At 35.7% G+C, this 12,747-nt stretch overlaps 1 protein-coding gene across 1 annotated transcript; it reads left to right on the top strand.

Annotated features, from left to right (window-relative positions):
- The first annotated feature begins 768 nt into the window (after window positions 1-768).
- LOC122300445 (cell division cycle protein 27 homolog B) lies at window positions 769-12,505 on the top strand. The gene is made up of 16 exons (XM_043111116.1): window positions 769-1,076; window positions 1,845-1,917; window positions 2,062-2,171; window positions 2,310-2,356; window positions 3,714-3,811; window positions 5,386-5,705; window positions 6,230-6,385; window positions 7,245-7,461; window positions 8,110-8,336; window positions 8,509-8,574; window positions 8,826-8,945; window positions 9,235-9,311; window positions 10,318-10,437; window positions 10,578-10,797; window positions 10,890-11,171; window positions 11,954-12,505. Exons 1-16 carry the CDS (start codon window positions 972-974, stop codon window positions 12,002-12,004), a joined length of 2,289 nt encoding a protein of 762 aa, XP_042967050.1. The 5' UTR covers window positions 769-971; the 3' UTR covers window positions 12,005-12,505.
- Window positions 12,506-12,747: the final 242 nt, after the last annotated feature.

Below are 12,747 nucleotides of genomic sequence, written 5' to 3'. Positions count from 1 at the left end.
TATATTTTTAAAAATTATAAAGCTCTTTGTGTCCAAAAAGAATTAGAGAATAGAAAGTATCCAAATAAGATGTCGTTTATAACATAACCCTATATACTTGAAATATAATAAATTATTACTCTAATTATCATATTTGAATTATTATTTTTTATATGCACTGTATTATTAATTTTATCTTGAAATCGCTTTGTACTACTTCTTTAGTTAACATTGAATGACAGAAATATTAATAATAAATAATAAATAAGTTTACAACTCTTTACAAATATGTATTTTTAAAGAAATGATATTTACAATCGTAGAATTGGCAAGCGTCACATAATCTCTTTAAAAAAAAGTTAGTAAATACGAGATTTATATGAAAAAAGAACTAATTTTTTAATGATAGTCCTCACTTTTTTTTAAAATAATTATATGTTACTTGTATAATTTACGATTGTATGCAGCATTATTTGTATTTTAAAGTTGAGGTGCTTTTGTAAAATGATAAATTTTAAAATATAATTAAATAAAGAGTTGTGAAAATAGTTGTACATCTTTCATCACTTTTTTTAATAGATTCTATTTTTGAGCTGGTTTGTAGAGTACCTCATCTATTTTATTTAAAGATAATTTTATTTAAATAATAAGATTTGATTTGTAAGTTTGCTCAATACGTTCACTTGAAAATAAAATTTTTATTTTTTATAATAAAAATCTTCTTTGCTTGAAATTTAAATCCTCCATCCCTGTCACGTGCCTGGTGACGTGCCGCCTCGATTTGAACCTAAAGGCCCCAAATTTGGAAAACCACTCCCCCCTCTTTTTCTCTGAATCGAATCGAAGCTGTAATGGAAGCAATACTCCGATCCCTCTCACGTGCCTCCGGGATTTGAACCTGAGCCCCCGGCCGCCCAAAACCAGATAAACCCTCCCCCTCCCTTCCCTCTCTCTCTCTCTCTCTCTCTCTCTCTCTGAGAATCGGAGCAGCCATGGAAGCAATACTCGTGGACTGTGTACAAAACAGTCTTCGCCATTTTATGTACCGGAACGCGATTTTCATGTGCGAACGCCTATGCGCTGAGTTCCCCTCTGAGGTACCTTCCTTTTCCTTTTCATCTTGTATCTTTCAATTTCTCTTTATTTCTCGCCTCTTTGCTTGGTTTTCGAAATCCGTGGCAGAAATTAAGGGGAAAAAGTTATTTCCTTCAAATCTTGCGGCATTAGGTATTTGCTTCCAATTTTCTCCTCTTAGTAATGTGTCTCAATCCTCCAAGGAGAAATTTGGCGTCAATTACCAGTATTAGTGCTTCGTAAAACGATTAGTTTAATCCATTCCCTACAAATTCCATTATTATTATTATTATTATTATTATTATTTGGTATCATGAGAAATTTGAGAGGTTTTGTTGTTTTTTTTTGGGGGGGGGGGGGGGGGGGGGGGGGTTGCAAACGCAGAATTGGATATGGGAAGGTACTAGATCATTTTGCTTTTCTTTTCCGTTTCCTCCCTCGTACAACCGTAATCAAATACTTATTCACTACCTTTCTTTTTAACAGTAATGCTTACTCACTACCTATAAAAGGAAATTCGTGTAATGAGTGAAAATGCAAAAATGGTTCATGGGCTCGATTTACTTTACCCACTTTTCTACTTCGTTGGCTTCAACTAGGAACTCTTTATTTTCAATTTAAATATCAATTTCTGTTCATGGCAGCACACATCATTTGACAAAGTTTTCACAGTGGTGAAGCATACTGAAGGATATAACTATTACAGTCTATAATTGAATCTCGTGATTATTGTTATTTTGTTTATCTTAGTTTTACTCGACTCCTTGACACTTACTTTTTCTTATGTGCAGACCAATATGCAATTATTGGCTGGCTGTTATTTGCACAGCAATCAATCTTATGCCGCGTACCACATTTTAAAGGGTATGTGTCATAGTACTTAATTTTCTGCCATTATTGAACCAATTTAGTATTAGGATTTTTCTACTTTATTTTTGGTGGTTTAATTTATTGAAAATGTTCGTATGCATAAATCTCTCTTCTTTGTCTGTTCATTATTTTATGAAGGCACGCAAATGGCTCAATCGCGCTACATGTTTGCACTATCATGCTTTCAGATGGATCTTCTTAATGAAGCTGAAGCAGCATTATGTCCCCCTAATGAGCCTGGTGCAGAGGCAAGTGTATGCTTTTATTTTGTTTTTTATTTTCTTGGTCTTTAGTTGCGCCAACCCCCACATTTTCTGGCAAGCATATACTTGCTCAGATGCCTTTCAGACGATGATGAATTGCTTGGTGTTGTTATCTTTATGCAGATTCCAAATGGTGCAGCTGGTCATTACCTTTTAGGACTTATTTACAGGTTGCTTTTTTATGTCTTCTTCTTATTATTTTTATTGAAATAGTAGGTTGCCATTTTGTTTTCCCATACATCATTCTGTGAACTTCCAGAGATGTATTTCCCTTTGCTCGTCATACATGTACAGCACAAACGAGAGACACAAATAAGTCTACAATACATTATTATTATTATTATTATTATTATTTTTGCGAATATACAATATATTATTTTCTAATCAGATAAGTCAACGTGTTACCAAATTTGGAAACATTTCTCTTGACAGAATATCAGGCAAAAGAAGCTTATTTAATTTTCATTTCCCCCTTCCTTAAGATACAGTCTCTCTTACTCTCATTATATGCTTTGTTGTTTCCTCACTGACTATAGTGGCGATACAAGGGGACATTCTTTTATTTGTGTTTGTTAGCTTTGTTTCTATTCTTCTTTTGGTGGTGGGTGATGCCTTCAAAGGTGGTAGAGCTATTAACATGTTGGAATGGAAAGTTGAGCGCCATCTATATGTTTCACTGTGAAAGATGGTGCCATTGTGCATCCTATGGTGCATATGGAGGGAAAGAAACCAGTGTAACTTTGATGATTGCAAGTGATCGGTGTCGGATTTAAATTTTATGTTTTAAACACCTTGTATCAGTGGACAAAAGCCCACTATGGTGCTCCCTTTTCTATTTTTAATTTTCAGGATTTTATATCTCTTTCCCCCTTTTCTTTCCCTCTTTCTTCGTTGAGTGTGGTCATGTATACTTCCTGTATGCCAGGATAATATATCCTTTGCTTTTTAATAAAATTTATCTTGCTCATTACAAAATATATCTGTTTTTTTGGCAGCTCTAGCTGATCCAAAGTATCGGGTTTAATTTAAAATTTTAATTGAAAAACGTTCTGCTTCAATACTTTGTCTTTTTGGGCATCTGATATAGATAATGGGTTGGGTCTCATGATTTCTTTGTATCATTTAAAGTTCCTAATTAGGTGTTTCTCCTGTATACTTCCTATGGACATGGGCTAAGCATTTGCGTGATTTGATAACATTTTTGGTTACTTGTAAAAAAAGTCCTGGATTGAATTAGTGCTTGGACAATATAAATGGGGCTACTAAATCGAATTAATTGAATTCCATTACTATACAACATTTATCCTTTGTGGTCTATGCATTATCTTTTATTTGTCTTATGACTGGTTGTTGGACTGAATTCATTCAGTTCTCATCTTTGACTTCCATAAGTGACATAACTTCTGAAATGCTTAATTATTTCATGTTCAGATTGCAAAATCATGTCCATTTCTATAGTTTTTGCTTATGTGCAACTTCTTAATTCAGCATATCAGCTTTATTCATTGTGATGTTATTTTGTTTTAGGTACACTGACAGACGGAAAACTGCTGTACATCACTTTAAGCAGGCATTATCAGCTGATCCTTTAATGTGGACTGCATATGAGGAGCTTTGTGTCTTAGGTTTGTGCAAAGACTACCCACATGGTTTCAAGTCCTTTAACTGCTGTGTAATATCATCATTGATAATTTTGAGTAGTTACTGATGTTTTAATTCTAAGGGCTTTAACTGTTATGTTAAGGAATTTAAGCTGATTGTGAACCAATGTACTTCATAGGTTCCATTTTGACTTGTTAATCGGTACATTTAAATTCAATCCCATCTTTACTATTTTTTTTTTGATAAGTAATAAGATATTTCATTGATATAAAGATAGGCATAGCCCAAGTACACTAGAGGTATACAAAAGCATACACCTATTTAAGAACTAGAAACCGTTACAAGGAAATCATGGAAGCTAAGACCATTTAGATCTAACGCAATAGCCCACAAAAGCGAAGTCTTCCAAAAAAAACTCCTAATATACTTTTGTATCCCATCATTACTATTAGATGTTGTCTCTGCAAATATACTTTATTTCTATGTATTCCTTGGTGGAGCCTTAGTTATTCGTTGATGTTTTCTATGTCATTTTTCTTGCTCTATGATCGTACAACTCTTTAAAATTGTAATTTCATATTTCTAATATTCAACTAGGTCATGTGGATGTGTAATATCATAATCAAAATATGATTTTGCAGTTAAAGGTAATCTGATTGTTAAATATGTTGCCAGTTGAGTTTGATAGTTAAGGGTTAAAAGTAATATTCATGACCCTTCACTTCCAATTTAAATTTAATGATATTTTATTTTTTACTTAACTTTTTTCTTTTAAAAAAATGTATAGTGGGGAATTTAGCTATAATTATACCTTTCTTAAAATGACCGTCTATCAGGAAGTTGGAGAGTGTGGCCATCTCTGTATCATTGGTGGAGCTGGGGTAATGATATTAAAATTATTATATATAAAGAATGTCAATGCAATTTTACTGTCATTGTAGGTCATCTTGATTGCTTTTTATCTTTTAATCATGACTTTTAGTAATTTTTGTATATTTTTATTTCTGTCCAATCATGATCATGTAATTGTAAATGTGATTTATTTACTTCCCCCCTTAAGTAATATTTTCCTGCGTTTGTATTTTAGTTCCTTTGTAGACTTGACATTAATTTGGTGTATGTGTGGAGTTGTTGCCATAAGGCATAGGACCTGGTGTACCCAGATGAAGTTTGAGACCATCTGGAAGTTTACTAAGCCAAAAGCGCTATAGGGGATGGATTGATTATCTTTGCAAGAAATTTGAGAAGTGCATTTTATGTTATGGATATGACAGCAACTGCTCGCAGTTTTGCTTGATGACTATGATATTCCATATCTGATTAAACAGTTTGCTTATGATTCAGAAGTATAGTATTGATCTCTTGGGTAATAAGAGGCATATTTCTGTGCAAGGAAGTTGATTCACTTTGCCTTGGTAGCATTTCCCAGGCACAGTCAATGACACCTTGCCAAATCCCTTTTGGCCTTATACTATAAAAGCCAGTTACTTTTTTTCTTCATGCATGAAAAAAAAAAGTATTGGTTTCTTTGGGAACTCATGCTTGATTTTGTAATTTTGTTCCGTGTTAAGCAAGCTATTCCTTTTTATGCTTTTAGGTGCTGCTGAAGAAGCAACTGCAGTTTTTGGTGAAGCAGCTGCTCTTTGCATACAAAAGCAATACTTACCCCATGGATCAGCTTCCCAGAGCTTGCACACGTCAACTGAGGATCGTGGCTTAGCTTCTTCTGGAAACTTTTGCCCAGGGGCAGATGATGCCAGTCCACGGCAATTGAAACACATGCAAGGCAATAACCAAAGAGATATTCCTGGCAATTATCATGGAGCAACTGCACTAGGAGGAGCTGCTAGTCAGCCTTCAAATGGTGGTTCATCAAACATATCATTCTATAATACTCCTTCACCTATGGCCTCACAGGTATGATAATCTAAATTAAACCTAATGTTAACTCTGTGTAAAGTTTTGCCTTGTTTTGTTTTTTTTTCCCCTTCTTTTGAGTATATTAATACCAGTCACCATTATAAATTTTTTGATGGGTACAATAGAGATTTTATTTATGCTGAAGAAGGGTGTTACCCCAATAGACAAAGTATGCCAAACTGCTGTTTCCAACACGTTAGGAGTTCAACTACCGGAGAAAACATCACCCAAACTATTACAAGCTGACCAAAGATCTCGTTCCTTATGATGCTAGCAACCTCATATTGTAAAATAAGATGATTCACCGATTCCTCATTTTTCTTTCTACATCTTTATTAATATGTTTGTATTTCTTATGAAAGGATGCCTAACTTTTTGCCAAAATTTTAGTTAAGTTAATCATTTGTTTTTCTTTTTTGTTTCTTTAACGAATATATTGAGCTATCTACATATTTGTTAGTTTATATGTCCTTTTTACCGTAAAGATGAATCATTGCACTTAGATCCCCTATGTTTCACAGTTGTCAGGTGTTGCTCCGCCACCTTTATGCAGAAATGCTCAGCCAAATGGGCCAAACCAAAGCATAGTCACCGTTGATAGCTCTCCAAGGTCGACTGTGAACTCTACTATTCAAGCCCCTCGAAGAAAGTTTGTGGATGAAGGAAAATTACGGAAGGTTATAGCTTTGAAAATTCATGCTTTTTTAATCTCATTCTCTTATATAGATATAAATGCATATTTATGTGCACTAACGGTTTCATGTGTCACGTTTTTCTTAGAGTAATGCCATTTCCCTATTATCTGGTTCCTTAAAATTTCACAAATTAAATTATTAGGTGTACTCTTTTTTTTTTTTTTCTTTCCATTTGACAAGCCCATATGAGTTATTAATAACATGTATGTTTTTTGAATGAGCTAGAATTGAGACGAGGGAGTCTTATCAGCTTTAGACTTTATATATCATAAAAAAGGTGAATCTTTTTAGAAATTTATTTAGCGAATTTGGAAACTTTCAAGGTAAAGTTGCAAGCTTTTGCAGAGGGTACCAGCCTTTATTTTTCCCTTTGAGATCATTTTGTTATTTGGTTCTCTTTATTTTTGTTTTTCGTGACGTTATGTGGTTCCGGATTCTCTGTTTTCCCTTGCCTTTTTTTGCTACATAATTTAAGCTCATAGTTAGGTTATTTTGTTTTTGAGGCTGATACAGCCTGCAGTTCATTATATAGTTGCACTATTGTACTTAATCTGCTGGTTTAACTTGTCTCTTCATCTTATGGCATCTTGCTGCCTGATGTTATTAGTTTGGTTGGCATGTTTCTTCTCTTGTGCACAGCGGGTGACCTTTACATTTTGTTCTTCAAGTCATTTGAGCTTGTCTTAGTAATCAATTTTTTTGCAGTAATTAATTCCACTGCTTTCTTGGCCTACCAACGTGCATGTAGTGTTGGAGTGGTTTTTACGTCATTCTTAGATCTATTTGATGCATTATTTGGATCTTCTTCTCCCTTGAGATCCTTTGTTTCCTTTATTTTCAGATTTCTGGGAGGTTATTTTCTGATTCTGGCCCTCGACGAAGTACAAGGCTTTCTGGAGATGCTGGGGCCAACTCAAATGTGAGTGCTACAATGGTAGTTGGAAATGGAACGAGCAACTCTTCTAAATATCTTGGAGGTTCCAAACTGAGCTCTATGGCATTTCGTGCTGTGACAATTCGTAAGGTTCAGTCATGGACCAATGAAAATATTGATGAAGGTAATGGATCTCTTTATCTGTTATCTTTTACTAACTCAGTGAACTATACCATTAATTGAAAATAGAAATCTTCACTGAAAGTCCTTTACGTAGTTGGGTGGCTCTATGGCCACTGCTGGGGGCTCTCGCTAGTTTATTTTGTGTATTTTATTTTTTTTTGCTTTCTTTACATGTATTTTTTTAACACTTTTAAATATATTTTTTTAGAAAGTTCACAACATTATTAAAAAACACTTACTTAATTATTAAGTAAAAAAATAATAATAAAAAAGTAAAAAGTTCCAGTGGTAGCTCCCACACCAGGAGCTACCAATGGGAAGAATAGCATTTTCCTTCCATGGTTTCTGTCTACCGCTTTGTTAACAATGAAATGCCCATTACTTAGCTCTTGCCTATTCTTATGATCAATAAAATTTTGTTTAATAATTAAAAAAAAAAAAGCAATGAAATGACTTTATTTAAGTCATGTTTAAACTCAAGTTAATTTTACCGTGGATACAACATTTGTTCTTATAAATTACAGTTGATGAGTTCCAATATGCCAGTCTGAAATTGGCCAGTCATGAACTAATTTGTTTTATTTGGTGATGTTTCTGCCTCATGGCTAATAAATGACTCCCTAGAACTGTCTAATTTGATCTCTTTTAGGGATACGCAATGAGACTTTTGATGATTCTCGCACAAATGTCACATCAACAACTTCTAGTTTGTCTCCCTCTGGTGATACTAAATCTCTTGAACAAGAAGGAACAACCATTCCAATTAGTGGAGGTATCATGAACGGCTCAAAAGTTATTAGTGGTGCTTCAGAAATACTGGGTCTTTTGAGAACTCTTGGGGAAGGCTACAGACTTTCCTGTATGTACAGGTGTCAGGTATAACAAGATTATTTTTTAATAGATAAAATATACTTTTTTCTTAAATGGAACAGCAAAGAATACATATTATGACATTAGTGGAGTTATATTACAAAGCACCAAATATGGAAATAAGATATCTTGTATTTCCTGGCTCATGTTTCATTGTCTGACTGCTTCTGGATTACAGGAAGCACTGGATGTTTATCTTAAACTTCCACACAAGCATTATAACACGGGCTGGGTGCTTTCCCAGGTAGTTTGGTAGTTCAAAGCTATTTCCTTGACCATTTTCTGGATTTTATACTTTTCTCTACTGCTGATCCTGTACTTGCATCAGCTGTGATTTGTGAATGTTCATACAGATGCATGGTTTTTTAATGAACTAGTTTATTTACATCCATTATACCCACTTTTTTGGGAGCACCTTAGACTTATGCTAGAACGTTAGCATGTCTGCATATTCCTGACTATTGGACCTCTTAATTCGTTCATGTTTAAATGCAGGTTGGAAAAGCATATTTCGAATTGGTTGATTATTTAGAGGCTGAGGGGGCATTCAGTCTTGCCCGCCAGGCATCCCCTTACAGCTTAGAAGGAATGGATACTTATTCTACTGTACTTTATGTGAGTTCCCACAATACTATATTTGTAAAAATTCCTCTTTTATCTACTGTAAGGAGAGAGCGGGTATCATAAGCCCCATTTGATGCAATCTGAAAATTTAATCCCTTAGATGGGTGACTACTGCAAATTCATCTAACCACAAGCTGCAGGCTTAAAGTTATTGTCATTCTACTTATCTGAAGTGATAGCTCTCTTATGATATTTTCTTGTGTTTATAATACTGGATGCTTGCAGAAAAGTTTTCCTCAACTCCCTTCCTTCGCTGACAGTTGTTCTATTTCCATTGCAGCATTTGAAGGAAGATATGAAGTTGAGTTATCTGGCTCAAGAACTTATCTCAACTGACCGTTTAGCATCTCAATCTTGGTATCCTTTTCAATCTTTCTTCACATTACACAGTGCATTATAACCTTTCTTCTCGGTGTTAGATTTCTGCAAGTGACTTTTTTAATATTTCTCATGCTCCAAAATGTCTTAACCCTCAATTTCTTTGGTACTTCTATCTTGCGTTTAAAGTTTACCTGCAATATGCAATTACTCCTATTTAGAGAAGTATATATTTTTCCTGCCTACCTTTTTTCGGTCGGGGAATGGGTAGGCCTTTTGGCTTTTATCTTTCTATTTTGTCTTATAAGCTGTGTTGTGTTTGTTTCTGCCATCCTGTTACATGCTTCTATTTATGATGGCCATGATTAGCAATGCAGTGATTTATTGATTGTGTGGCATTAATCCACAACTTTTGACGTTACTAGGTTGTAACGCCCCAAACCACATGGCCTATTTAAAAGGACTAGTCAATGATACAATTAGAGCTCCATTTGAACCTTATAAAGAGCAAACACTTCTCATTCTCAAGCAATGTGTGATTTTATACACCACTTACCCTTATCCTTATCATATCACAATCTCCCCCCCCCCCCCCCCCCCCCCCCCCCCCCCCCCCCCCCCCTCTCTCTCTCTCTCTCCCACCCCTCTTAAATTCCCGATGTCCTTGTTGGGCTAGTCCATCGTAGGTGGCACAGCTCAAGTCCCACATTTTTTGTTGGAATAGGCTCTAATACCATTTGTAACTCCCCAATGGAAGGCTCAAACCACATAGCCTATACTGCAAAAGGACTAGTCAATGATACAATTGGAGCTCCATTGGAACTTTATAAAGAGCAAAAATTTCTCATTCTTAAGCAATGTGAGATTTCATACACCAACTACCTTTCTCCTTATCATATGGGGTATCACTAAGTGTCTTTGCAAATTTGAGGGTCAAAGGTCATGAAGGCATTAGGTTTTCATTTTTAGTGGCTATATTCAGAGTTTGTAGTTTTTATTAGCGATAAAATTATTCTTTATAAGTTTCTTTTGAATGGACATGCAGGTGTGCTATGGGAAATTGCTATAGCTTGCAAAAAGACCATGAAACTGCTTTGAGAAATTTCCAGCGAGCTGTTCAACTTAATCCAAGATTTGCATATGCACACACCCTTTGTGGTCATGAGTATGTGACAGTCTTTTCCTGCCCTGATTTAACCCCTAATTGAATACCTTTTGGAGTGAACTTCTGCTCTGATGGTCAATTTTTGCTTTTGCTGGTTCAGCTAGTTATTTATGATCTTGCAATTGCATTCTTATGTACAGATATGTGGCTTTGGAGGATTTTGAGAATGGAATTAAGAGCTACCAGAGTGCACTTCGGGTTGATGCAAGGCATTATAACTCCTGGTATGGGCTTGGAATGATATATCTTCGCCAAGAGAAGTATGAGTTTTCAGAGCATCACTTCCGGATGGCTTTCCAAATAAATTCACGTTCTTCTGTTATAATGTCTTATCTCGGTACAGCTTTGCATGCCTTAAAGGTTGGACCAATTGCTATGTTGATTCTAATATTATGATTTCAGGAGCAACAGTATATGAAAGCTCTCTTAATTGTGTTTGTATCGCCTGACAGAAAAGTGATGAAGCTCTGGTGATAATGGAGAAGGCTATTTTAGCAGATAAGAAGAATCCTCTTCCCATGTATCAGAAGGCTAATATACTAGTGAGCTTGGAAAATTTTGATGAAGCCCTTGAAGCCCTGGAGGAGCTTAAAGAGTTTGCCCCTCGTGAAAGCAGTATATATGCTTTGATGGGTAAGATCTACAAGAGGCGTAATATGCATGACAAAGCGATGCTTCATTTTGGTCTTGCCTTGGATTTGAAACCACCCGCGACAGACGTAGCTACCATTAAGGTGATTGACTTATTTCCTAGCTATCATCTTGCCTCTGAAACTAGCGATTATTGTCAAAATGCACCTTCAAACTTCCCCAAATTTTTTGGTGAGGAAAATATTTCTTTTTTTGAGGTTTGTTGGAGTTTAACTGAATGTGCACAGATCACAACATGCAACTAATTCTCACATGAAGTTGTGGGCTCTATGGAAGTGGTATCATCAAATTTCTCTGGAACTCATTCATCAAGCTTTGGGTTTGATCCAATACGAGAACAGGATTTATGGGGATGGGAAGTTTTTTATTGATTGTGGGAAAAAGAGTTGTTTACTGTTATTATTGTTCCTGTGACAGAGAAGGGAGAGCAGCCTTTCCTCACAGGCCTCACCCCTCTTCGTGATCAAGATAGATGGGAAGGGGCCCTATCAAATAATGGCCGTATATAGCCTTTTTTCAATAAATACATCATTTTTCTGGGGTGTGGCCGCACTTCCTCCTGCAAATCTGGCCATCTCTGAACCTATCTCACCCATCTCATTCAATTCTATTGAGGGGTTCTCAATTGTTGCAATACCTACTCGTCTTACTGTCTGACATGAATCATGCATCTTTTAGCTTTTTCTGTGGCTATACCATCAATGTTTTCAGAAGTAAACAAAATCTCTTGTTTTTGTTCCTATTACTTTACAAATAGATTTTAGGTTTTCTTCTGTCTTCCTCTCTCTTCACTAAGTTGATTCTTTCCTGAGAGCAAGGAACTTCTGCTCTATGATCCTTTCTTGTCCTCTGTATCTTTTGACAGGCTGCCATTGAGAAGTTGCATGTGCCAGATGAACTACAAGACTACTTGTAGATCTACTTACTTGCACTTGAACCGGGACAGGGAGAGTGATGTAAATTTTCCGGCTCAGATCATTAGGCCCCTAAGAAGTTTGGCCTGGCTTGTGCTTTCGACAGACAATGAATAAAAATGGCTTAATGCTGGAGGCCTGATTGTTTCTGCCAGTGTCCTGTCTAGCTGGCAGATCATGCGGAAGTGACGACCTCGGATCTGCTGTTGATTTACATACTGAGGTTCTGATGTTATAAAGGTATTAAAAAGCTACCATGTTTATATGCTTGTACGGATGGTGGTTTTATGATGCCAAAGAGGTCTTTGTATGATTAGTCTGAATTAGTTGTTCATGGTATAGTTGGCTCGCCCATTCGTTGAGTCTAGGGCTTAATATTCAGTATTATTTATTTCTGTTGATCATCGAATGCCAGCAGCAATATTGCTCATCTGCATCCACTCGAAACGATCCTCTTGCACCCATCCTGTGACAAATGAGTGATTTATTTTTGGATTTCAAAATTGTGCAACATTTTTATCCTTTTATGTGTGTTGGCTCTGCAGAAACTCTCTCTTTGTATTTTTGCCTAAGAAACAAATGTTACGGGCCCCTTGCTGCACCCGTTACACTAAACAACTCCAATGAAGTTAATCTGAACTATAACGATGAAAGGAAAAATAATTGATATTTATAGGCCTTTTAAATTTTTAATAATCTCTTTTCGTCTCTATCAAATAATTGACTGATAAATAATAAATAAAAA

The sequence above is a fragment of the Carya illinoinensis genome, chromosome 2, assembly GCF_018687715.1.
Source record: "Carya illinoinensis cultivar Pawnee chromosome 2, C.illinoinensisPawnee_v1, whole genome shotgun sequence".
Classification (NCBI taxonomy): domain Eukaryota; kingdom Viridiplantae; phylum Streptophyta; class Magnoliopsida; order Fagales; family Juglandaceae; genus Carya; species Carya illinoinensis.
Note: the sequence above shows the minus strand (reverse complement) of the source record. Positions and strands in the feature narration are given on the sequence as shown.

Bases quoted from the DNA above. Each gene is read 5' to 3' on its own strand.
- LOC122300445 (XM_043111116.1), top strand. From the start codon at position 972: ATGGAAGCAATACTCGTGGACTGTGTACAAAACAGTCTTCGCCATTTT. The intron at 8,946-9,234 runs GTGAGTTCCCAC...TTTCCATTGCAG, and splicing joins CTTATTCTACTGTACTTTAT to CATTTGAAGGAAGATATGAA. The intron at 11,172-11,953 runs GTGATTGACTTA...ATCTTTTGACAG, and splicing joins CAGACGTAGCTACCATTAAG to GCTGCCATTGAGAAGTTGCA.